Here is a 25,945-nt window from a genome sequence, read left to right as displayed (position 1 = left end):
CTAACCTCTGGAGCCGAGGATTCGGTGCCCAGCCCCCACCCAGGCGTCTCAATTTTTGGTGACTGTGCCCGTAGTTCAGATGGTCCGTTGGGTTCTTGATCCGTTTTTCCGTACTCCGACTTACTGCTACACTCTTCTCTGCATCTGGGGATTCCTCCGGTTCATTTGATCTTTCGCCCGGTAGGAGACTTTCCAGGGTGCGGGATCCCTTTCTCCTCCGCAGTTCCCTTTCGGGAGCGCCCCGTCCCGCTCCGATTCACCTTCTCTCACTCTCCTCTTTTCTCCCGTTCTGCCCAATAATGTCACGAACTTCTTGCTGTTATTGGAGTTTAGGTTCCTCTGCCAGCGATTGGTTGCTGTTCTGTGCGAGTCATTTCTTCTGTAGATGTGCTTTTTTTGTTGTGTTTGTGGGAGAGGGCGAGTGTGTCCCCCTACTCCTCTGCCATCTTGTCCTCTCCCTCCGCAATGCAGGAATCTTAACCCACTGAGCAGGGTCAGGGATCAAACCTGCTTCCTCATGGATATTATTCAGGGTCTTAACCTGCTGAGCTACAATGGGAAATACCTACACATGTGTTTCTGAAATGTGTTAGGTTTTGCTTTTGTTTGGCCATGTCTGCAGCATGCATAAATTTCTGGGCCAGGAGTCAAACCTATGCCACAGTAGCAACCCAAGCCCCTGCACTGACAACACAGAATCCTGAACCCCCCCCAAAAAAAATGCCAGCCTTACCTGCATTTAGATAGAACTTTTTTTTTTTTGTTGTTTAAAATCACTACTTTCAAAGAGTAAGTGAGGCTGTTTTACAATTATTGTAGTGACTGCCGTACTGGGCTTTATTTTTAATGTCTTACTTTACATCGTTTGCACCTCATTTTTCTTTTTTTTTTTTTCTGTGATATAATCATGAAATCTATCCTTTTGACTTGCATGCACAGGACAGTGTTGTTAACCAGGAGCATCTCTAGAACTGATGCTTTCTGCCACACGTGTTTAAACTGATTTCATTCTGGGGCCTGTGCTCTGTGTCCAGGAGCTGTGCAGGGCACAGAGAACTAGAACAGAGGGCACCCAGCCCATGTGAACTTAGAAACAGTGGAAATCAGTAGAATATTTTAAAGTGGTTCATGGGTGCTGAGTGAAGAGAAAACTGGAGCAGGGGAGTGGGAGCAGGGCTCCCTGAGACATTATCCCAAGGAAGGTGGCGATGGTGGGTGTGATTGGTAGGGTATCCAGGCCTTTGTGGCTGCTGCTCTGGGGGCAGGATACAAGTTAAAGGGCAAGAGCCCAAAGCAGGAGGACTGGCTGAGCAGGATCAACCCATGGCCATGGTCAACCTCAGTTCTCCTCTATTTCCTTGACAGTGGGGGACCCCATCTGACACCCTTAGGGGAAGAGGCAGTGAGTTGATGCTCCAGGATCCCCAGCCACTCAAGCCTTGGGAGCTGGGCAACCACTCCTGCTGACCCATGCGGGACTGAACTTCCCTCATGTGGTCACCATATCCAAGCCCCGGCAGCCAGGAGGGTAGGTGATGGGAAGGGCTGTGGATTCCTGGCCTGCTGGACAGTACTGGACCAGTGCTGGACCAGTGTCCATACCCCTCTGTACCCTCAGCACATACCTAGGTGAGGGAGGGAGAATGGGCAGCAGCCATGCCTGCTCCACCCCATGCTGTGGGTGAAAGTGATGAGTTTCTTGTGTGCAGGGTGGGTCAGCTGGGCCCAGAGGAGGAGCCAGATGCCCACCCACACAGCACATTTGCATGGTCACATGCAGAAAGCATACATGTGCCACTGTCAGAGGCAGGGCTAAAGGGGACACCTGTACCAGGTGACTTTGCTGTAATCCAGGCCACCAGCCCTATGGACTGGCCTGGGTCCACCAGTGGCCTTAATCACTTTTTTTTTTTAACTTATTTTTTTTTAGGGCCTCGGGTGTGGCATGAGGAAGTTCCCAGGCTACTGACTGAATCACAGCTGCAGCTCCAAGTCTATGTCACAGCCAGAGCCAAGCCTGAAACCCACACAAAAACTTCTAGGAATGCTGGATCCTTAACTCACTGAGCAGAATTAGGGATCAAATCCACATCCTCATGGATACAAGACAGATTCATTTCCAATGAGCCACAATGGGAACTCCCAGGTTGCTATACTTTAGGAGGCTCTTGGTGTCAGTGAAGCTACAGAGGCCCCCACAAACCCACCCCTCCCTGTAGAAAGGTGACTATGCAGCCTGCAGACCCCACCCCAGGCCCAGACAGGAAATTCTCAAGCCCACCACCATCAATGTCCACTGCCTCCATGAACCTGCTTCTCCCTAAGTGGATGACACAGATGACCCCAGGGAAAATGTCATACCAGCTCTTTTGAGGCCTGCTTGGGCAGCTTTAAAAGTTCACCTGCAGAGTAACTAAGCAACAATAGCTAGAAAAACTGGAAAAAAAATGTTCAAGAGGGGAGGCCCTGGCAGCTAAGAAGATAAACCTAATACAAGACTAACATACATAGGAAAAGTCTTGCTAAGTCAGACAAAATCCTAGAGGCTGCTTATAAAAAGGGACAGGTTCAAAACACACAGAAGTCAAGTATGTGCATGGGGGCCCCTCAATGAAGTAAAGGAAAATTTGAAACTGAAAAGACATTTGCACTTCTAAAGTCCTTATTTTTTTTTTTTTTTTTTTTTGTCTTTTGTCTTTTTGGTTGTTGTTGTTGTTATTGTTGCTATTTCTTGGGCCGCTCCCGCGGCATATGGAGGTTCCCAGGCTAGGGGTTGAATCGGAGCTGTAGCCACCGGCCTACGCCAGAGCCACAGCAAAGCGGGATCCGAGCCGCGTCTGCAACCTACACCACAGCTCACGGCAACGCCGGATCGTTAACCCACTGAGCAAGGGCAGGGACCGAACCCGCAACCTCATGGTTCCTAGTCGGATTCGTTAACCACTGCACCACGACGGGAACTCCTCTAAAGTCCTTATTGAGGAATTTCTACAGATAAACATATGGCAAACAGCTGGAAAATGATGTGACATATAAATCACAATACAAAGGGAGGAGAGAGAAAATATGCCTATTGACCTCACTACTAAGAAACATGCAGATGGAGCGCAAAAGCCCTGACAGCAGGCACTTAGCTCAACAGCTTTTAAGGTCAGAGCTGGGAGGAAAGGTCTGAGGGTCAGGAGGGCTGAGAGACTGAAGCTGGGGTCAGTGGAGCACCACAAATACCCTTATTTATAACCACAGGCAGAGGTGACTGACAGGACCTCCACATGGGGGAGCAGCAAGGGCCTGGGGCTCCCCCTGGGCTCCTGGGTGTTTGCCAAATGGAAAGACCTGAGAGCTCCAAAATAAGGACCTTTAATAAAATCATGATAGATCCATAATACACATGTTACACAGCCACTGATACTGGCCCCAAGTTAATGATGGTCCCTAGCGTTGGTATAAGTGCAAAAGCTCTGCAGTGTCCTGGGGGCAGGAACAGAGCACGACTGTGATACACACCCTTCCAAGGGGTGCTGGACACCTGGGGAGGTGGGCCAAGGGACAGTGGGACAAGGCCAGGCCTCCGGGGGAGATCAGTTTGGTCACAGGACCCTCCCCCGAAGGCAAGAGCTTCCAGGTAAGGGGCTCAGGGCTGATGCCGACCAATGAGATGGGCCCTCATGGATGGAATGGCAGTGACATCATAGTTCCAATGCTGCCTGGCACCCACTCTGCTTCGTGTCCGAAGGCAGTTGGGAGCTCTTGTGGTCTCTGACCTGCTCTGGAGCTTGCTTGTCTGTCCTGTTCTGACCCACCATCCCCCTCATCCACCTTGTCACTGTTTCTAGAGGAGAGGCGCACCTCCAACAGCGAGAGCTCAGAAAGGTGAGCAAGAGAGGCACCCTCATCCCTAATGGGCACCTTGGGCACAGAGGCCACTTGGCAGGTGACCCCCTTCCCCATGAGCTGTGGCTGAGCTGACACCAACACTGGAGCACAGAAGGTGAGCCAGGGGGATGCAGCCCCTCAGGGAGCCGAGGGGTGCCAGCTGCAGCCACAGCGCCCAGGCTCATGAAGGAGGCCAAGGTCAGAGCTTAGATTTCTGGAGTGGGGAAGGGGGGTAGGTGAGAGGAAAATGAAGATGAGGATAAATGGAGGTGGGAGGATGGGGGCAGGAGGAGGTGGTGCAGGGGAGGAGGAAAGATGAACAGTGAAGGAACAGGGCAAAAAGGATGAGCAGGAAGAGGACCAGCATAGAAAGGGGGAGCAGGAGGACAGGAGGCCAAGACCAACCCAAGCCAGTTCCTTGAGAGTCATGTTGGGGTCCCTGTAGATATTTTACTTGAGTGGTCCCTTGGTTTGATGCTCAGATCTGGGGAACCTCAAGGTACTGATTGAGGCCTGTGTGGGAAATCACTGGCCTGATTCAAGACTAACCACAAGAGCTTACTCTTCACATCAGTACCCTCTTGACGCTACTAACAATCAGTAGGAGAGGAGGAGTGAAGGAAGATCAGGGTTCAGGGACTGCTGGTTGTGAGGGTCCAGGTGCCCAGTTCCACTGCATCCCGGCCACCCTCCCCTGCGTGGAGAGACGACCCTCCCCCTAAGGAAAGTCAAATTTCAGGCCAACGGTTCAGGGCTGCTCCTGGCCAATGGGTGGGCTCCACTGTGGGTGGAATGGCAGTGACCCCAGAGTTCTGTCTGTTGCCTGGCACCCACTCTGCTTCCTGTGCCCAGGCAGTTGGAGGCCCTTGTGGTTGCTGACCTGCTCTGATGCTCGCTCGCCTGCCCACCCTGCTCTGACCCACCTGAACCCCACACCTTCCTGGGTGACTTATTATCATTTTGAGAGGAGAGGCCCATATCCAACAGTGAGAGTCAGAAAGGTGAGCATGAGCTGCACCCTTGACCCTATCAACACCTCAAGGACAGAGAGATCACTGGTTGGTGTGTGGACCACTCAGGTCTGAGCCTGAGGTGACGGGGACCTCCAGCACCAAGCCCCTGAAAATGTAGCCCACTCAGGGCTCTGTGGGGTGTGGGCTGCTGCCAGAGAGCCTGAGTCCCTGTGAGGAGCCTGAGGTGAGAGCTCAGAACCCTGGCCCAGAAAAGGAAGGGGGGGGGAGAAGGAAGGAGGAGAGATGATGCAGGAAGAGGAGGAGGAGGTGGAGGAAGGGAGGTCTAGCCAAGAAGAGATGAAAGTAGAAGGGTGGATACAGGAGGCTCAAGAGAAGAGGTGAATTAGGAGGAGTTAAAAAGGCAGGAGTGAGAGTAAGAAGAGTAAGGATGAAGGAAGTAGAGCAGAAAGATGGAGGAGGAGGAGAAGTAGATGGAGGAGGAGTAGATGGAGGAGGGGGAGAACTAAGCAGGACAAGACGGATGGATGGAAGTGATGGATAGAAGAGGAAGAAGGAGAGGTGGAGGACCAAGAGGAGGGGAAATAGGGCATCTATGCCAGCCTAGAGCAGGTGGTACTGCAATCTGGATGAGGTTGCTTCAGTGGTGTAGTGAGCCCCAGGTTTGATGCTTGGACTCTGGGAACCTCAGGGAGCTGTGTGAGGCCTGGGTGGAAAGTCTCTGGCCTGATTTAAGTCCATTGGCAAGGGGTTAGTGTCCACATCACTACTGTCCTGGAACTGCTAATAGGGAGGGGGAGAGGAGGAGTGAAGAAAGGTCATGGTTGGGGGACCAAGTGTTTCTGAGGGGCCGTGTGCCCGGGTTCATTGCCTGCCATACTACAGCTGGCCCAGTCACCTTCCACTGCCAGCTGACTGTCCTGTCCCTGGAGGAGATGACCTCCTTGGTTATAGATTCAGTGCTAACACTGACCTCTGACCTTGGTCCTATTTTGGGTGGATTAGCAGCAACCTCCCAAGTTCCACCCTCTGCATAGCACCCTCTCTGCTTTGTGTCCCCAGGCAGTTGGAGGCCCTTGTGGTCTCTGACCTGCTCTGACACTCGCCTGCCTTCCCTGATCTGACCCACCGACCTGAACCTGGGTCCATTTATACAGCAGAGACAAGCTCTAACAGCAAGAGGCCAGAAAGGTAAGAAAAACCTGCACTGCATACTGACTCTTGGGGACAGGGGCAAGCGGGTTGGTGACTCAGTCCTCCCTGGTCTCAGCCAAGATGATGCCAAACCCAGCCCTGACCATGAGCCAGCTGCGTGCAGTTCCTTGTGTCTCCAAGGGGTGAAGGCTGCTGCCCACAGTGCCTGATTCCATGTGAGGGGCCCAAGGTCAGAGTTCAGAAAACTGACTCCAGGTGGGGGCACGGTGGGAAGAATATTAGACAGGTTTCAGGAGGAGACAAAGTGGAGGAAAGAGGGAGGGGAAGGGGAGGAAAGAACAAAGGAGCAGGAGGAAAAGTGTAGCAGGAGGAGGACAAAGGAGCAGGAGGAGATGGATGGATGGAGGCGGAGCAGGGGGTCCAGGCCAGCCCGAGCCAGCTCTATGGGTTCCAGGAAGGGTCCCTGCAAAAGCCATGCCTGAATGAGTCCCTGGTTTGATGGTTGGACCTCAGGAACCTCAGGGAGCTGGGTGAGGATGAGGTGGGAAATCATTGGCCTGATGCCAGTCCAACTGCAAGGGCTGTGTCCACATCCGTATCCACTTGGCACTTCTGACAAGCAGCGGGAGAGGAGGAGTTAAAGAAGATCAGGGTTGGAGGACCAGCTGGTCATGAGAGTCCAGGTGCCCATGACCAGTTCAGCCAGGCTCCACCTGCTCCTGGTCCCACTCCCCTGTGTGGAGAGAGGATCTCATACCAAAGGAAAGTCATTTTATAGGTCAAGAGTTCAATGCTGCTCTTGGCCAAGGGGATGGCCCATTTCCACTGTGGGTGGAAAGGCAGGGATCCCAGAGTTCTGCACCCTGCCTTATACCCACTCTGCTTCATGTCACCAGGCTACTGGACTCCCTCAGAGTTGCTGATCTGCTCTGACACTCACTCGCCTGCCCACCCTGCTCTGACCCACCTGATCCTCACACCCGCCTGGTTACCTTTTTACCATTTTGAGAGGAGAGGCCCAAGTCCAACAGTGAGAGTCAGAAAGGTGAGCTTGAACTTCTCCCTCACTCACTACCAACACCTCAAGGACAGAGGCCACTGGTGGGTGCCTGCACCACTCAGGTCTGGGGCTGAGGTGACAAGGACTGCCGGCACCAACCACTGAGCATGCAGCACCCCTCAGGGCCAGAATGCCCAAGTCCCTTTGAGGAGCCTGAGGTGACAGCTCAGACTCCTGGCCCAGAAGGGAAGAGGGGGAGGAGGAAGGAGGGGAGAGAATCCAAGTCCTGGAGGAGGAAGAGGGGAAGAATGGGGAGGAAGGAAGGTCTAGCTGGACCAGAATTGGATGGAGAAAGGAGGAAGGACGAGATGATTGAAGAGGAGTATAAAATACAGGAGGGTGAGGTAGTAAAAGACAGATGGTTGGGGAATAGCAGGAGGAAGGAAGCGGAGGAGAAGTGGGGAGATGGAGGTGGATGGAAGAGAATGCAGGTGAGATGGAGAGGGGAGTGAAAGAGAAGCAGGGTGTCCAGACCAGCCCAGGGTCTGCTGTATTGAGTTCCAAATGGTGTTTCTTAAAAGTTGTACCTGAGGGAGCACCTTGTTTGATGCTGTGACCCAGGGAACCTCAGGCAGCTGGGTGAGGCCTGGGTGGGAAATCTCTGTCCTGATTCAAATCCAAAGGCAAAAACTGAGGGTCCACATCACTATCCTCCCAGAAACCTCTAAGATGGAGGAGTGAAGGAAGGTCAGGGTTAGGAGACCAAGTGTTCCTGAGGGTTGATATGCCCAAGTCCATTGCCTGCCAGGCTACAGCTGCCCCAGTCACCTTCTCCTGACAGCCTTGTCCCTGGAGAGGATGACCTCCCTGGTTATGCGCTCAATGTTGACCCTGATCTCTGACATCAACTCCACTGTGGGGGGAATGACAGTGAACTCACAATTCTGCTTGCTGTCTGACAGCCACTCTGCTTTGTGTCCCCAGGCAGTTGGAGGCCCTCGTGGTCACTGACCTGCTCTGACGCCTGCTCATCTGTCTGCCCAACATTCTCTGGCCCACCTGATCCCCCACCCGACTGGATACCTTGTTACAATTTTGAAAGGAGAGGCCCACATCCAACAGTAAGTGAGAAAGGTGAGCTGGAGCTGCACCCTCACCCCATACCAACACCTCAAGAACAGGTCACTGGTGGGTACCTGGATGATTCAGGGCTGGGGAGGAGGTGATAAGAACCTCCAGCACCAAGCACAGAGCTTGCATCTCAGACACCTGGCCCAGAAAAGGAAGACATGGAGAAGAAGGAAGGGAAGCAGATGCAGGAGAGGAGAAGGATGGGAGGAAAGAAAGTCCAACTACACCAGAGTTGGATGTAGGATGAGGGAGGGAGGAGTGGTGAGTGAGGACGAGAAATGAAGACAGGAGTGAGAGAAAGAAGAAAAAAGATGGAAGGAGTGTTAGGCAACTGATGGAGGAGGAAGAGTTAAAAGCGGGGGAGGACTGAGCAGGAGGAGATGGATGGTGCAAGAAGTGGATGGAAGAGGATGAAGCAGAGATGGAAGAGGATGTGGAGGAGAAGCAGGGGGTCCAGGCCAGCCCTGAGAGTTGGTCTTTGGTTCCAAGTTGAGTTGCTAGAGAGTATACTTGATTTACATCCTAATTTAATGCTGCAAACTCGCTAACCATAGGGAGCTAGGGAAGGCCTGGGTGGGAAATTGCTGGTCTAATTCTAGTCCAATGGCAATGACTTAGGGTCCACCAGGGAACCCCAAGATGGAGGGGAGAGGAGGGGGGAGGAGGAGTGAAGAAAGAGCAGGGTTAGGGACCAGGTGTTCCTGAGTTTTCATGTGCCCGAGTCTATCACCTGTCAGGCTACACCTGTCTGTGGTCATCCTCCCCTGCTGGGTTACAGCCCTGTCCCTGAAAAGGATGACCTCCTTCATTTTGGGCTCAGTACTGACCCTTACTTCTGACCTTAGCCCAATATTGTGAGGAATTAGAATGAACTTGCAGTTATGCCAGCTGCCTGGAACCCACTCTGCCTCATGTCCCCAGGCAGGTGGAGGCTCTTGTGGTCACTGACCTGCTCTGAAGCCTACACATCTTCTGGCCCTGATCAAACCCACCTGATCTCCACACCCACCTGCTTACCTTCTTATCATCTTGAGAGGAGAGGCCCACATCCAATAGGGAGCGTTAGAAAGGTGGGCTTGAGCTGCACCCTCATCCTCTACCAATATCTCAAGGGAAGAGGACTGTGGTGGGTGCCTGGAGCACGTGGATTTGAGGTCGATGTGACAAGGACCTCTAGCCCAATCCCTGAGCATGAAGCCCCTTCTGGGTTCCATGAACTACAGGCTGCTGCCAGAGGTGCCTGACACCCTGCAAGGAGCCCAAGGTTAGAGATCAGGCTCTTGTCCAGAAAAGGAAGAGAGGTAGAAGGATGGACATGTGAGGCTGAAGGAGGTGCAGGAGGATGCAGGAGGAGGCGGAGGATGGGAAGGTCTAGCAAGAGGAGAGATGGATTCAGGAGAAAAGGTGGATGCAGCAGGATGGAGGGAGAAGGTGAATAAGAGGGAGATGTAGGGACAAGAGGGAGAGGAAGAGGAGACAACATGGAGGAGAGGTGGTGGATGCAAGGAAGATGGATCAGGAAAAGCATGAAGAGCAGGAGGAGGAAGAGGAATAGATAGAGGAGAGGGAGGAAAGGACTGAGGAGGAGGACATGGATGGATGGAAGAGGTTGAAGGAAAGATGGAGGAGGAGGGAGGGGAAGCAGGGGTCCAGGCCATCCCAGAGCAGGTGGTGGGGAGCTGTGTGGGGTCTCTTAAAGGGTGTACCTGAGTGAGCTCCTGGTTTGATGCTTGGACCTGGTGAAATCCAGCAGCGTGGTGCGGCCTGGGTGGCAAATTTCCAGCCTGAGTCAAGTCAAACTGCAAGGGCTTAGAGTCCACTTGAGTACTTTCTTGGAAACCCTAAGTGAGAGGGGAGAGGAGGAATGAATGAAGGTCAGAGTTGGGGTCCAAATGTTAGTGAAGACCTATTTGCCCAGGTCCCTCACCTGCCAGGTAACACCTGCTCCTGTCAACTTCTCCTGCCATGTTACAGCCCTGTCTCTGGAGAGGATAACCTCCTTGGTTATGTGCTTAATACTGACCCAGACATCTGACCTTTGTCCTAGATGGATGGATGGATGGAGCGGGGAGCAGGGGGTCCATGCCAGCCCAGAACCAGCTCTATTGGGATCTGGATGGGGTCCCTGCAATGCTTGTACCCTACTGAGACCCTGGGTAGATGCTAAGTCCCAGGGACCTCAGGAAGCTGGGTGAGGACAAGGTGGTATGAAATAGCTGGCCTGATTCAAATCCAATGGCAAGGGCTTAGGGTCCACATCAGAATCCTCCTGGCACTGCAATCAGGCAGGGGAGAGGAGGAGTGCAAGAAGTGTTGGTGGGCCAGCTGGTTGCAAGTTTCCAGCACAGCCAGTCTCCATCTCCCCCTGCTGATGCTCCCCTGTGTGGACAGAGGACCCTCCCAGAAAAGAAAGTCACTTTTCAGGTCAAGAAGTCAGTGATGCTCCTGGCCAGTGGGATGGGCACCATATTGGTTGGAATGGCAGAGACCCCAGAGTTGTATCTGGTGCTCTGAACCCATTCTGCTTTGTGTCCCCAGGCAGTTGGAGGCCCTTGTGGTCACTGACCTGCTCTGACGCTCACTCACCTGCCTGCCCTGCTCTGACCCACCTGATCCCCACACCCGCCTGGTTACCTCGTTACCATCTTGAGGAGAGGCCCACATCCAAAAGTGAAAATCAGAAAGGTGAGCAACTGCTGTGCCCTCAGCCCCTACTGACACTTCAAGTAAAGAAGCCCATGGTGGGTGCCTGGACCACTCTGGTCTGAGGTTGAGGTGACAAGGACATCCAGCACCAACCACCATATGCACAATCCCCTTAGGCCTCTGTGAAATGTGGGCTGCTGACAGAGGTGCCTCAGTCCCTGTCAGGAGCCTGAGGTCAGAGCTCAGAATCCTGGACCAGAAGTGGAAGAGGGGGAATAGGAGGGAGGGGAAAGGTTGTAGGAGGTGGAGGGGAGAGGATGCAGGCACAGGAGGAGAAGGAGGATGGGGAGGAAGGAAGGTCAAGTCAGAGGAGAGATGGATGTAGGAGAAAAGGTGGATGCAGGAGGATGGAGAAAGCAGGTGAGTGATGAGGAGCATTAAAGACAGGACTGTGGGGAAGAAAATAAAATTTTGATGCATGGGGAGGGGGATGATGGAGGAAATGTAGATGGAGGAGGGAGAGTGGGAGGACCATGCACGAGGAGATGGAGGAGTGGGAGGTGGATGGAAGAGAATGAAGGTGAGATGGAGAAGGGGCTGAAGTACACTTTCAGGTCCAGGCCAGCCAACAGCCTCATCTACTGGGATCCAGGTGGTGTCACTTAAAAGTGTACCCATGTGAGCCACTGGTTTGATGCTCAGACCCAGAGAAATCTGGGAGCTGCTCTTACCTGGGTGGTCCATCGCTGGCCTGAGTCATGTCAAACCCGGGAACTTAAGAGTCCACATCATTATGTTCCCTGAACTCCTAAGAGGAATAGAGAGAGGAAGAGTGAGGAAGGTGAGGGTTGGGGGACCAAGCTTTCCTGAGTTTCCAAATGCCTGCACCCATCACCTGACAGGTTAGAGCTTCCCCTGTCATCTTCCCCTGCCATCCTGTCCTGCTGGGTTACAGCCCTGCCCCTGGAGATAATGAGTCTCTAGATATAGGCTCAGCATGAACTGTGACCTCTGCCCTCAGCCCTATTGTTGTTGGAATAACAGTGGACCAACAGTTCTGTCTTCTGCCTGGCACTTACTTTTTTCTTGTCCCCAGGCAGTTGGAGGCCCTGTGGTCTCCGACCTGCTCTGACGCTCGCCCATTTCTCCACCTCTCCCACCCCATCCCTGGGTGCATTTCTACCAAAGAGGCACAGCTCCAGCAGCGAGAGGTCACAAAAGTAAGTGTGACTTGCACTCTCACCACATACTGACACTAGGGGACAGGGGCCTCTGGTGGGAGGCTGAAGTGCTCTGGTCTGTAGCCTAAGTGACAAGGACCTTCAGCACCAACCAACTGAAGATGCAGCCCACTCAGGGATCTGTGGTGTGTGGGATGCTTTCAGAGGTGCCTGAATACCTGTGAGGAGCCTGAGGTCTGAGCTCAGACCCCTGGCCTAGAAAAGGAAGGTGGGGAGGAGTAGTGAGGAGAGAGGATGCAGGAGGAGGAGGAAGAGGTGGACGTGCAAGGAAGCTGGATCAGGTGGAGAGATGGATGTAGGAGGTGGAAGGATGAATGGCTGGCGGAGGAGCAGTGGTTGGGGAGGAGGAACGTGGAGGACTGTTGTGGAGGTGGATGGGGAGACATGGCCCTGGGAAGTGGGCAGAATGTAGCATTGAGACCATTGTGGATGAGTGTGGATGTTGGAGGAATGTGGAAAAGTGGTGTTGGGAGGCGGACATTAGGGAGACCGAGAAGGAGGAGGTCAAGAGGGGTGAATGGAGGGACGAGGAGCAGCACCGGGCAACTGCAGAGGAGGAGGTCTGAGTTCAGGCAACTCTCCAGGGCCCACTTGTCCCTCAAAGCCCCTTCTTTGGCCTAAATCCTAGAGGTTGCTCATCCATCCTGCCTGAGATCAGAGACTCCAGCTAGGTGAGCACATGTGGTCTGTGAGCTGGGGTGGGGACATAGAGCCTCACCCAGTTCAGCATCCTGTCCCCCATCGTTCCATGTGTCATCTGACCCACAGAACCCAGCTGTGTTCCCCATTGGCTAGACCCTCTTTGTGTTGTCCCACAACAGATGTGTCCCACCACATCAACAGGGAAAATGAGCCACTTCCCTCTGTGACTTGTTCACAAGTGTGAACCTAGGGATGGTCTCATAGCACAGTGGCCACCTGTGGTCAAATATGTCATCCTGTCCCCAATCCTGCCCTCCTCCTGATAAGCTAGCACTCTACTCTGATTCACCAGCCAGAATCAGCTGAGAGTTAAGAAGAATGGAGCAGATGGGAGCCTCCTGTCCTAGAGACCTCTGGTCCCCACATCCCAATCTGCCTCCCCAGTGGGCACATCTGGAGTAGGGGCATGGTTAGGGAAGAGCTTAGTGGGCAGGAGCAAAGGGCTGTTCTTGGCTGGGTGAGCACCTGACATTATTTAAACCTGTGCAACTTCCACTCCCACCTTCAGAGCCTCTTGGGGCCCAGAAAGTGGGGAATCTGGCTCAGAGCTTTTTTCTTAAAATTCACACATCAAATGCAATTGCTAAAGTATATGACTGAGAGGTTTTTAGTGTATTAGCAGATCCATGCCACGACCACCACTATTTCCACCTTCTACTACCTCATCAAGTAAATCTCTTAGTATCAGATACTCCCACTCAGCCCTCCTGCAGCCCTGGGGACTGCTGACCTCTTCCTGTTTCTCTGGGCATGGCTCTGCTGGATCGGGCTCCTCCTTGGAAACTCAAAACAGGCAGTCTCTGTGCCTTCTTTCTTTCCTGAGCATCATCTCTGTCCATGTTGCAGCATGTGGCAGTGTTTCACTCCCTCTCTGGTTGAATGATGTTCCACCACATTCTGGTCATCAGGCCATCTGTCCAAGGAAACTTAGATGGGGCCCACCTTTTTGTTCTTGTGAGTTGCTCTGCTATGAACATACATGTTTAGACGTCTGCATCCCTGTCTTCCTCTCTCTTGGGTTTATATCTGGGAGTAGAACTGTTGGGTCATGCGGCGGCTCTTCATTTAACTTTTGGAGAAAGGATTTGTTTTCCATAGACATTGCACCACTTTACAATCCTGTCAGCCATATAAGAAGTTTCCAGCTTCTCACATCCTCATTTAATCAGTAACATTCACTCCAGTGGGGAGACGTTCAGCCCTCTGGTGGCTTTGATTTGCATACCCCTGATGCTAATATTGAGCCACGTCTCCTGTGCCTGCTGGGCTTGTTCTCTAAAGTTGGGTTGACTTTGGAGAAATATCTATCCGGGCCCTCTGCCCATTGTCTACTTGGTCCGTTTCTATAGTGGAGTTAGGAGTTTGGACATATTCTGTACACCGGGCCCTTGTAGGTCAGGTCATTCTCATATTTTTATGAATTGTGTGGGTTGTCTTTTCCTTGGCAGTGTCACTTGAGGTGCAGCTGCCTTAATTTTAATCAAGTCCAATTTATCCATGTTTACTTTTTGTTGCCTGGGCTTTTGATGCCTAAGCAAAATGTGAGTCCCATGAGCCAGCAGGAGCCTCCCCACCTGGCAGCTGCCCTCCCCTTGGCATACCTGAGCCAGGAGTGCACCCCCATGTGCTGCAGGACAGCCATTTCCATGGACCTCTGGGCCCCCTTCTTGATCTCCATCATCTCATTGTGATAGGATCTCCCAGGCTGCTGGGAGGGGTCTATTAAGTGGAAGTGTTAGGATGTTTGGGTTGTCACCTACCTAGGCAGCACAGTTTTCTCCCCTCTGATCACATAGATGGGGAGCCTCCAACAGGGAGCCCACTTTAACCTGTTGGTGCTCTGGAGCTCTTCCATGAAGTGGAATATTATGATTTTTGTCTTGCAGCATCAAACATGGTGAAGATGGAGACTCTGCTGGCCCTGGAACGAGCAGAAATAGTGGCCAAGTATGAGCAGGTGAGGCCCCAGAGGGAGTGAAGTCACTAGGAGCAGGTGCAGCTGTGGCAGGGGTCAGAGACAAGAACAGACAGGGAGGCCTGGTGGGGACCAGAGCCAGGTAACAGGTGAGGCCCAAAGGGGCATCATCATTAGCAGGAGCAGGTACATCACCCAAGTGGGAATTATAATAGCCCAGGTGCAGACCACAGCCTGAAGGGGCAGGTGAGGCCCAGGAATGGAGTCACAGCCCATGGGGGCAGGTATGTTCCTGGTAGGATCGGATCCAAGGTTGAGCAGGTGAGGCCCATGTGGGGACCAGAGGCAGCAGGAGCAAATGTGTCCCAGGCAGGATCAGAACAGGTAGGAGCAGGTAAGGGGCAGGGTCTTATGCTGGGCCTGTTGTCAGATGTTCCTTGGCGCCCAAGGACACCCTGCATGTAACTTCATCTCATTGCACCATCTGGGTTTCAGGGGCACCAGTCAGGGTCTCCAGCGGACCCGGACCCATGGGATGATTCTGACCTCTCGTGCTACAAGGTCACCTACAGGTTAGTATTTTCACTATGAGTCATATGGACACCCCCTCCCTCTCTCCTTGGGGAGGGTTGCATTTGGGGAATCAACTCTGGAGGCAGGACCCTTCAGCCTAGCTCAGGGCCTCTAGCCCTGGTGGCCACTGGGGACCAAGGTCCACATTAGACTTTTGACAAGAGTGCACAGGGGAGGTAGTACAGGCAGAACTGGGGGCTGGGCCAACATGGGCCTCAGCTCTGTGGCCTCCACATCCATACTGGGGAGAGCCCAGGGCATCCATCCAGCAGGGTCAGGGCCAGGCTGGTCTGCAGCAGCTCTGCAGAGCATGGCCACAGGGAGGGGGCACCTGGCCAACAAGTCTCCGAGGGCAGTGGGCCCAGACAGGGGGCCATGTGGGGACAGCACAAAGGGCAGTGAGAGATTGCTTTAGAGAGATGGTCAGAGGACAGTCATGCAGAACCTGGAAGCTCATGGGTAGGTGACAGAGGCAGGTGGAGTTTGATCCCTTGTCTGGTGCCAGGAGACACAGGATAGGAGGCATGGCCCAGCCATGATGGGTGAGGGGAGACTGGGCTAAAGTTGCTGGGTCAGCTCTGGGAGAGGCTGCTCACCTGTCAGGTCAGGAGTGGGGGTGCACAGTGCAGAGGGGGTGACCAGCCCCATTGGAAGTAGGGGCTCCACCTGGGGTGCTGCAGTCTGCTCTAGAGCTGGAATCCTCCTTGGGTCCTCCTCTGTTTCTGGGTGTCTCTGGTTAAGATGGGGGGTGGCAGGGGCAGGGGTTTCCAGTCACCTGGTTCCCACAGCTCTACTTCTCCTGCCTTGCAGATGGGAACAGCCTGGCCTCAGCACCCAGGGCCTCAGCATCCATGGCCTCAGCACCCACAAGGCGAGGGTGAGAAACCATCTGTGCTATGCTGGTGGGAGGTAGCCACGGGGTGTGGCTGTGGTTCCCTGCCTGACCCCAGAGCAGCCAAAGGGTCCTTGGGCTGTGAGGGGTATGTGCCTTCTTGCTTCCTCTAAGATCATGGCCCTGAGTCAGGGCCACTCTAGGGAAGCTGGCAGCTTGGCTGACACCACCATGTCCCCTTTTCCAGCAAAGAGCCCAGGACATTAGGCGAGCCACTAAGTGGGTGAAGATGCTGAGGAACTGGAGTAAATACTGGGGCAGTCGAAAGGTAGAAACCTGAACATCCTGACCCTGAAGAGAGCTGCCCTGGGTCCCCTGGGGCTTCCCTGGCCACTCTGGCCCAGGACACCACAGGGTGGACCAGACATGCCCACGCCACATGTAGAGACCAGCCCAGGTCCAGACAGAGGCAACTTCTCCTGAGCATCTATTGTGCCGGGTGTCACCTGCACCTGTTTTAGGGCCCCTTCTTTCCTGCAGATGCGCCGGCGGGTCTACAAGGGGATCCCCCCACAGGTGAGAGGACAGGCGTGGTCTCTGCTCTTGGATCTGGAGAAGGTGAAGGTGGAGAACCAAGGGAAATACCAGGTATGGCCCATCCACCTGTGCCTCAGGGACCCTTCACCCATCCCCAGATTTCCTGCCCCCAGCCAGTTCCTGACACTCAGCCCCTGTCCCCAGTGTACCCGAGGTCCCACAGCCCAGGGTGGATGCTCTATGCACCTGGTTGAGCAGCAGCATCAGGGGAAGTGAAGGGGGAGCAGGTGTGATAGTGGCCACAGGTGTCCGAGTTGCTCAATGATGGGCAGTCTGAGAGGCCCAGAGCATGGTGGGCATCCACTGACACCGTGGGAAAAGAGCCAGCATCACACTTGGTCCTCATGCTCTCAAAAGGCCCTGAAAACCAGGCATGGGCTCCTTTTCTGGCCCTCTGCCTCACCCAGCCTGTATGTGGTGGGACTGAGAGGGGTCAAGGGACAGAGGTCCAGCTGCCCTCCCAGCCTCCCCATTGCCCTGGGACACCCACACCTGGGAGAAGCCTCCCAGGAGATAAGCCCAGGGCCAGAGTGGCAGCACTGTCATCCTGGACTGCCTTGTGTGGGCTGGGGGAGGAGGGAGGCTGTTGGCCTGGTCATTGTGTCACTATTGGGTGGGGGTCTGAGCCTTGGAGAAGCCACAGGCTGATCATCCACAGGCCGACGTCCCCTGCCCAGTGATGCTGGACACAGGCTGTGACCTGGGCACCCTTGTGACCCTACCTGGCTTCAGAAACAGGCAAAAGAAGGATTTCTCCAGAAAACACTTGTGTTGAACCAGCAGCACCTGCTCTGCTGTGGCAGTTGGTTAGAGTTTTAGGCTTTTCACCTCGCTATCCCCTACCCCTGACTCTACCCACAGAGAATGAAGGAGCAGGCCAGGCTCTACTCTCGGGACATCAAATATATTGACATGGACGTGAGCCGCACCTTCCAAAACAATATTATGTTCCAGGAGCGGTACGGCATCAAGTGAGGATGCTGAGCCACTGGTCCCTTGGGCAGAGGGGCAGGGGGTGATGGCCAGGGGTCCTGGGGGAGGGGAGGCTCGAGGATGAGGCTGGAGCTGAGGTGGCAAGAGTGGGGCCTGTGCAGAGCACCTGCAGAAGTAAAAATGCACAGGGCAGGCACCCTGAGGGAGGTTGGCTGTGCCTTCATAGGTCAAAAGGCCCCCGTGTGGAGGGGAGGGTCCCTGGGCAGCAGAGAGCAGGCTGCACAAGGACATAAGAGGATAGAGTGAGTGTCATATGGGTCCAGATGTCACCTCATTTAGATCTTTGTCTACTTTTTTAGACCATCTGCATCATTTCTAAAAGTAAAGTGGGATGGAACCTGCAATGCTATCACCCCATCCTACATTAGTGATCCTTGCTCCATCCAGTGTTCCACACACACCACACACTTGACCAGTGGAAGGCTATGTTTATAGCGAGCCCCATTGTCCCCTTTCCAGGCAGCAAGCCCTCTTCAATGTGCTCACAGCTTACTCTGTCTACAACACAGTGAGTACCCACCCCTGGCCAGCCATCCCACAGTGGCCCTGCTTCTTAAGTGGCCTGTTGGCACCAGTCAGCATGCCAGCTCCAACAGCCACAGAGGTGATGCAAGGGGAGCTCTGCTCTCAAACTGACATGGATGGCTGGGGTGCAGACCCCACTTTTAGGACAGAAATGGCACATTATGCCTAGGCTGTGCCAGCCCGTGAGCTTGGGAATGTTTTATAGCAAGTTCACATGGGCCTAAAAAGCATTGCTATGGTGGTGACACTTGAGTTTGAATCCTGAAGATGCCATTTCATGAACCAGAATCTTAACAGGGATGAGAGTTCCCAGCAACCCAAACTCCTGTGTGGCTCCCTGGAGGTGGCTCCGCACCCCACCTGCACTTTCCAGAATATTCCCTCAAGGAGCACCAGCTGAGATGACCACACAGGATGACCAAAGTGGGGTCTGTGGCTGCTCCACCACCACCATGGCCCTCCAAGCCCCACATATGCCTGTAAGCAACCCCCACCTGCCCTCATGGCAGGACCTCCAAACCTTGCTGGTCCTCAGCACCCGGCATGCCTCGTCTGAAAAAGGGGGCCATGGGATGGTGCCCAGGCACAAATGGGAGACCATCCAGTAAGTAGCTGAGGAGCAAGTGCCAGGGAGAGGGTGGTGGAGGCCTCCAAGGGTCCCTGCAGCCATATCTGACTGATTCTTGCAGGAGGTGGGCTACTGCCATGGCATGAACCAGATTGTCGCCATCCTGCTCATGTTTCTTAATGAGGAGGATGCTTTCTGGGCACTGGCCCAACTGATGGACAACAAAAGACATGCCATGCATGGTAGGTGATTACCCTGGAGAGCTGGATGTGACTCGGCGACAGGAGTCTCCCTGCAGAGTTCTCCCCAGCTAACAGGGACTAGCTTGGTCCATCTCCCCATCAGCAAAGGGCACCAGCTCCCCTCACAGCCCTCTGTGTCCCACAGCCATGGCTCTCAGCCCTGTCCTTGTCCAGACCACACCATCCCTGCTGGTCCCTCTGCCTCTCTTTTGCCACCCACCAGGCCACCTCCAACCCCACCCCAAGCCCCTGATCAGAGGAGGCCCAGGTGGCAGTGTCTCCCTGCTGTACCCCCTCCCCTCGCCTGACTCTCAAGCCCAGGAAATGTTCACGCACACCCCAACCCCCATCCCATGGGCCACACAACCTGTCCCTCAGTACTGGGGTCCTCATCCCCTTCTGCAGCCACAGTGGGGAGGGGCTGTGCCAGAAACAGATGCCTGCCTGATGCTCACCACTGAGCACCTGCCAAGCTGGGCCTCTGTGAGCAGGTTCTCAACCCTGGGCCACCCCAAGCCTCAAAGGCAGTCAGTCATGTCTGGGAAGATCCATGTAGCCAGGCTGGGGTGGGCCTTGCACACTGGAGTCACTACCTGGGGAGGAGGCCTTGGGCTCCCAGGACACACAAGCCCTTGCCAGGCTCACCTCTGACTTCCAGTGGGGACGCTCCTTGGGGCTTCTCAGGCTTCTTCATTCTGGAGTTCCCGAAACTTCAGAGATTGCAGGCCCATCATGATAAGATTCTGGAGAGGACTCTTCCCAAGCTGAAGAGGCACCTGGTGAGTAGAGGCAGCCCTCAGAGAGCCTGGCCTGCCTGCACTTTCATCTTTCTTGTCCTGGTGCAGCCAGGTCTGAGCTGGGATCCACTGGTTGAAGGGGGTGCCTGCACAGGGTCCCCAGGCGGGGAGGACTGGGGCCATTCAGGCCAGCCCTAAACATTCTTTCCTCTGTCAGGACAAGGAATACATGTACACAGAAATTTATACTAAGCTGTGGTTCCAACATTGCTTTATTGACCAGGTAAGTGTACCCAGGGAGACTAGGTCCACAAGAGGCAACCCCCCAAGCAAGCCCAGAGCCCTGGGGAGGGGGCATCTGGGGTCCTGAGGCTGAGCCATCTTCCCCTGGGCTCCTATAGGGAAGGCTGGGTCAGGCTGGTGGGAGGGCAAGCATGTGCCCACACTGCAGTCAACCCCAGGCTCCTCTGAATATCTCCTGCAGAGCATGGGGCTGTCTTTTGTCCCCAGGACAGTGGAGGTACAGGCCAGGCTGGCTGGGACCTCCTCAGTCCACTCAGTTAAGGGCTGTACGGCTTTTTTGGAGGCAGCCTGTGGGACTGCAGAACCCAGAGGCAGTGGGAGCTCCTAACCTGTGCTGGGACACCCCCCCACACACCTCATGCCCTGCTCAAACCGCCCCTCCTGGGCCTGCTGTCCCCACAGACACCTTTCTCACTCACACTAAGACTATGGGATGTATACATCCTGGAGGGGGAGCGAATGCTCACAGCCATGGCCTATACAATCATCAAGCTGCACAGAAGTGAGTAAGCCCGAGCCTGGGCCACTCAGGCCACAGAGGAGGGCCAGCCAGGACTCAGGCTGGGCAGGGTCCCTGGAGAGGTGGCAGGAATGGGGCTGGCTCCTGGTTGTGGCACTGCTGTGGCTCTCCTGGGCCCAGCCGATCATGCATGCTGCCCCCAGGGAGGGGCCCCAGGGTGGGGGCTGAGCCTTCCCAATGGGGGCCCTGTTGGCTTGATGACATCCCCATCCCCAGAACACCTCCTGAAGCTGCCCCTGCAAGGCCTGTATGAGTTTCTTCAGGACAAGATCTCCGGGCCCTGGGCCCTAGAGGATGATGCAGTGATCAAAAAGCTACAGGCATCAATGGCTGAACTGCACAGGAAGAATTGGGACCTACCTCCCCCAGGTGGGCTCAGCAGGGGTCTTCTCCTGATTCCCCCTCCAGGGCCGTGACCTGTGGAGCATCCCAGAGCCTTCCTGTTCACCCTGTCCACCTCCTGGTCTGCTCTAAGGTTTGGCTGGCAGGGGTTGGGCCCCAGGGCAGCCTAAGCAGATGCTGACCCTAACCTTACCCAGCCTGAGGGATGTTCTCAGGGTGAGGCCCCGGTGGCCATTTGGGCCACCAGGAGGCCCACCCTGCACAGACAACGCAGCCTGGGGGCGATTCTGATCCAGTGTGCTCACTTCTAGCAAAACCTGAGGAGTTCCCCACAAGGACCCTGGGCCTGGAGCGGTCATCCCTGGAACCCAAGCCTTGCCCAACCATTATAAGCATTAAGGAACTCTCTGGAGAGGACGGGCCTGACCTCCCTGGCCCACCTGCTAAGCACCAGCAGCCCGGACTCTCACACGGCCAGGCCTGCCTAAAGGCTGAGGAACACCAGCAAGAGCGGGCCATGGCACCACAACTCCGTTGGAGGGCCCGAGAGCCACCACGTCTGGCCTGCCCGTTTCCACCCCTGGACATACCTCAGGACCGGATGTGGCCGTGGAGATGGGCTTCTCTTCCCAACATCCCCAGGAACTATGAGTGTCCCCTCAAGTGGCCAATTGATATAGGATTCGAGCCCGAGTGTTGGGACCTTTGCCCCTCAGCACGGGCCAAGGTCGCCCTCAGGGCCACATTGCAGGCCTAGCCCTGCAGTCCCACAAAGGCCTCAGCCACAGATCCTGCCCAGGCCCACTGAACACGCAGCCACGGGGCCCAGGACACCCCTCCTGACCCATAGCAAGTGCAGCCAATGCCCCTCCCAGGGCCGTGATCAGCACGGCCAAGATAGGATACGTGATTTCAATTTCATTACAATTTGTAACGCTACTCCATCGTTTTGCAAATGACCCTCTGACATTATCTATGACATAAAGGGCATTTGTGATGAAGTTTTTGACAAAAATCCAGTGACTTCTAGGATTTGTCTTTCAAATGACATGCATCTAGCCACTTGTAGCATGAAATTATTGAATCCCAAATCCCAGTGTCCACCACAGGGTGGCAGAATTCATCTTCTGCCTCAGTCATCAGGCTGCAAGTATTCATGGAGCAGACACTTCCAAAAACATCTAAGCATTCCTATTAAGGAGCTCTAATGGCACTGTACCAGTAATTTCCCACTATAAATCTCCTAGAGCTAGTTTCATTTCTTTTTTGTTACTATGATGCAAAAATGGTAGTGGTGAATTTGGTAGGGTTTGCAGCATGTCTCTAATGACCTTAGACCATGTTATTTCCAGAAACTGGCCTAATTACTTCAAACCCTTTAGTTTGGCTAAACAGAAGAGTTCTATTTGGCTAATTCTATTTACCACAGCTTGCCTAGTCTCCCAAGCTTCTCCCTTTGAGACAAAAACTATTATGATGTTGTCAATATAATGAATTAACTTACTTTAGGTATGGTAATACATAAGTCTTTTTTAAAAAGTATGACAGTATGCTAAATCTATATCTTTGGGGGAAAATAGTAAACCTATACTGTATTCTTTTGCATAGAAAAGTAAACTATGCCTGACGGTTCTTTGTTTCTAAAAGTTAATCCGGAAGCATAAATGTATGCAAATTGCAATTAATTTTTAAAAGAGTAATGAGTCTTTCTAGAAGACAAAACGAATTATAATGTTAGAATTAGAATCATATCCTGGCTCAGAAATACATATCGAATGCAAATCATTAACAAAACATGAATTAGCCCAATTTCACAAAGATATATTTAGAATAAGGATATTTCAATATAAAATATGGAATCCCTGCTGTGGCACAATAGGACTGGCAACACCAAGGACACAGGTTCAATCCCTGGGCTGGCACAGTAGGTTAAATAAAAGATCCTTTGTTGCCACAGCTGTGGAGTAGGTTGCAACTGCATCTCAAATATGACCCCAGGCCTGGGCACTCCATATGCCACAAAAAAATATGTTTCAATTAGGATCATTTTAGTTGTAAATGAAAGGAAGATCAAATGAAATTGTTTTTAAATGTAAGGATATTTGTTGACTTGCTTATGTAAATACAAACTCCAAAACCTGGACAGCCTCAGAATGCATTGATAAAAATGATCAATTATACTATAATAAAATCCTTTACTTTTTGTATTCTTATCCTACTTGTCAGTATTGAATTTATCTTAAATCTTAGAGCCTGAGCACTAGAAGGAGTACAATCTGTAATAATTCAGAGAAGAGCCTCTTTCTGGCAGAGGTGACACTGGCAGAGGTAATTGACCCTGAATATTAGGTGGAAAAGGAGAAGCTATAACACTGGTGTTGGGAAGAATATTTTTGAAGAAGTGATTAGACCTTGTATGGTAAGGTTCTGGACTAGACCTCCAGCTAAGTTACAGAGATCAGTTGAGCTGTGGGTGAAAAGTGAAGCCAGGAAGAACTGACACTGAAGGAAGAAGATGAGAAGTAGAAAAACGCAGCTCTAAGATCAACTGCAGTAGCAAAGGAAAGAGTTCACCACTCTAACCATTTCTTTTAATTTACCCTCAGAAACAGGATCCTAAAGGTGCCATAAGGGGCATAAGGGGTGGACTACGGTGAATATGGTAATGTATTGCCCAGCTCTCCTTTCGAAAAGAATAATATATTGCTCCTATTGCTGGCAGTGCTGGTAGCAGACAACCTCTTGAAGATTTGAATATGCCTCCTCATCAGAGACCTCATGTCCTTATCCAGAGCTGTCTCTCATGGCTTTTGGATCAAGAAAGTTTCAGGCATCACTAGAGATCAAATAGGAAACAGAGTCTTGTTCAAGAAGGAAGTCGCTTGTTCAACCAACAATTGCAGAATCTAGGAACATATGTGGAAATGGACCTTTTAGCTATTGGAATGGAGAAGGGAAAATATAAGCCTTCACATGGGAAATTCCATTAGCATGGGGGTTTTCCCCCATGAGTATGGCTACCATGAAGTACAAAATGGCCAAAGCTTACTTAGCACATACTGTATACTAAACATACAGGAGGGTATTCCAAACTTTCAGTCTAGGGTGTCCCAAATGGTTCTACAGCTCAGCCTTCAGCAGGAAATACCAATTTTCTACTCAGTTAATGATTCTTGGTGATGGAAGGTATAATGACACCAGTGAATTCTATGATGGCAAGTGATTTGGTTTAATTTACTATATATTGTGTGAACTTTTTAGAGATGATGGTGAGTGGAGTAGCCTGGCAGTGGATCATGGATTATGTTCCTTGAATAATAAAACAGACAGAAGAACGACAACAGAGGGAATAAATATATACCCGGAGTATATTATGACACGATGCTGTTTCCCTCAAGTTGAGATGGTTTTGGTTTTTTGTTTCTGTGTGTTCATTTGTTTGCTTGTTGGCTGTGCCAGTGGCAGGTGGAAGTTCCTGAGCCAGCAGTGAAACCCACACCATATCTGTGACCTGAGCCACAGCAGTGAAAACACAGGATCTTTCAACCATTTTTCCACAAGAGAACTCTCAAATTGAGGAGTTTTAATGACCTAAGATGCCACAAAATTTTTTTTCTCTAGAGAATTGTGCCCTATGAGGGAGTTGGTGGACTTTACTAATGGAATTTTGGACACTCAGCAGTGACAGGAGCCAGACAAGAATTGGGAACAGGTAGCTTCTACTGCTCATTGTGTCTATACAGAGCTTTCTTCTCTGCCACATTGCACAGTGACCATAAAACTGAATGAAAAGAATGACCAATATCACATTCTTTTTTTTTTTTTTTTTTGGTCTTTTTAGCTATTTCTTGGGCCGCTCCCAAGGCATATGGATGTTCCCAGGCTAGGGGTTGAATTGGAGCTGCAGCCACTGGCCTACGCTAGAGCCACAGCAATGCGGGGTCCGAGCCGCGTCTGCAACCTACACCACAGCTCACGGCAACGCCGGACCGTTAACCCACTGAGCAAGGGCAGGGACCGAACACGCAACCTCGTGGTTCCTAGTCGGATTCGTTAACCACTGCGCCATGATGGGAACTCCTTTTTTTTTTTTTTTTCAATATCACATTCTGATTTAAAGCACCTTTCCTTTCTACCAACTTTTGCAAAAATTGATTATTTTAAGAGGCAAGCAGCTGAATATTATTCCATAACAATCCTTCTGTTTCCCACTTCCCAGCAATACCACTGCTTTCATATACAATTTCTATTTACCTATTTTTCTATTTTCTCAGGTTTCCATCTAGTTCAATTAGTGTATCTAATACTAGAGTGTCTAAATAACTGCACTATTTCAGACACCACTGCCTTATAAAAAAAATCACCCCCCAAATAGTGGCTTAAAACATCAACATTTACTATTATTTCATATATTTCCAGTGGGTTTGGAATTTGATCAGTTCATTTGGGTACTTCAGGCTCAGCATCTCTTAGGAGGTTGCAGTTAGAAATTTGCTAAGGTCTGAGTTGCCATTGTGGAGCAGCAGAAATTAGTCCAATCCATGAGGATGTGGGTTTGATCGCTGGCCTCTCTCAGCAGGTTGGGGACCAGGTGTTGCTGTGAGCTGTGGCGTAGGACTCAGATGTGGCTTAGATCCCATGTTGCTGTGCTATAGACCATCAGTTGCAGCTCTGATTGACCCCTAACCTGGGAACTTCCATATGCCACAGGTGTGGCCTTAAAAAATGAATGAATGAATGAGTGAATAAGTAAATAAATAAAATAAATTGGGTGAGACTGAAGTAATCTAAAATGATTTATTCTTATACTAGATGTTTAGGCTGGAAAGCTTCGAACAGGGGAGACTTAAATAGGTGTTGCTTCCTAATACAAGGGTGGGGTACTAATAGAATAGCACTAGTGTCCGCATGTTTTCTTGGAGGGAAGGCCATGTGAGGACAGAGTGAGAAGTTGGCCATCTACAAGCAGGGAAGAAAGGACCCACTAGAAGCCAACCCTGTTGCTGTCACCTTGATCTTGGAGGTCCAGCCTCCACAACTGTGAGAAAATAACTGTTGTGTTAATAAATGTCCTCA

The 25,945-nt window shown here is 52.3% G+C and overlaps 1 protein-coding gene and 1 long non-coding RNA gene across 6 annotated transcripts in view; one reads left to right on the top strand and one right to left on the bottom strand.

The window, feature by feature from the left end:
* LOC110259044 (USP6 N-terminal-like protein) overlaps positions 1 to 23,082 on the top strand; it is a 61,987-nt gene extending 38,905 nt beyond the window's left edge. Inside the window, exons 1-20 of one of the 5 annotated variants that reach the window (XM_084979583.1) lie at positions 3,713 to 3,873; positions 4,729 to 4,877; positions 5,910 to 6,038; positions 6,899 to 7,047; positions 7,987 to 8,136; positions 10,672 to 10,818; positions 11,876 to 11,999; positions 14,609 to 14,679; positions 15,133 to 15,209; positions 16,021 to 16,087; positions 16,290 to 16,370; positions 16,583 to 16,690; positions 17,501 to 17,610; positions 18,092 to 18,140; positions 18,847 to 18,967; positions 19,652 to 19,746; positions 19,922 to 19,987; positions 20,410 to 20,509; positions 20,744 to 20,896; positions 21,181 to 23,082. In XM_084979583.1, coding sequence (XP_084835709.1) covers positions 14,617 to 14,679; positions 15,133 to 15,209; positions 16,021 to 16,087; positions 16,290 to 16,370; positions 16,583 to 16,690; positions 17,501 to 17,610; positions 18,092 to 18,140; positions 18,847 to 18,967; positions 19,652 to 19,746; positions 19,922 to 19,987; positions 20,410 to 20,509; positions 20,744 to 20,896; positions 21,181 to 21,626 — 1,536 coding nt within the window. In that variant the 5' untranslated portion in view covers positions 3,713 to 3,873; positions 4,729 to 4,877; positions 5,910 to 6,038; ... (3 more) ...; positions 11,876 to 11,999; positions 14,609 to 14,616 and the 3' untranslated portion in view covers positions 21,627 to 23,082. Of the gene's footprint in view, positions 1 to 1,330; positions 4,878 to 5,909; positions 6,039 to 6,898; positions 7,048 to 7,986; positions 8,137 to 10,671; positions 10,819 to 11,875; positions 12,000 to 14,608; positions 14,680 to 15,132; positions 15,210 to 16,020; positions 16,088 to 16,289; positions 16,371 to 16,582; positions 16,691 to 17,500; positions 17,611 to 18,091; positions 18,141 to 18,846; positions 18,968 to 19,606; positions 19,747 to 19,921; positions 19,988 to 20,409; positions 20,646 to 20,743; positions 20,897 to 21,180 lie in introns of those variants that run through there. The other 4 variants (XR_014817599.1, XM_084979585.1, XM_084979584.1 and 1 more) reach the window with 4 other exon arrangements.
* LOC110259045 (uncharacterized) lies at positions 9,838 to 14,643 on the bottom strand. The gene is made up of 3 exons (XR_002341310.2): positions 14,483 to 14,643; positions 11,511 to 11,587; positions 9,838 to 9,974 (listed from the first exon to the last, which is right to left on the bottom strand). It is a non-coding gene; the product is annotated as an uncharacterized LOC110259045 (long non-coding RNA).
* Positions 23,083 to 25,945: the final 2,863 nt, after the last annotated feature.

The sequence above is a fragment of the Sus scrofa genome, chromosome 10 (assembly GCF_054392235.1).
Source record: "Sus scrofa isolate SSC_HxYL_T2T_F1_AM1 chromosome 10, Sscrofa_HxYL_maternal_Yorkshire_Landrace_v2.0, whole genome shotgun sequence".
NCBI lineage: Eukaryota > Metazoa > Chordata > Mammalia > Artiodactyla > Suidae > Sus > Sus scrofa.
The sequence above is the reverse complement of the archived record's forward strand: the minus strand, read 5'-3'. Positions and strand labels throughout refer to the sequence as shown.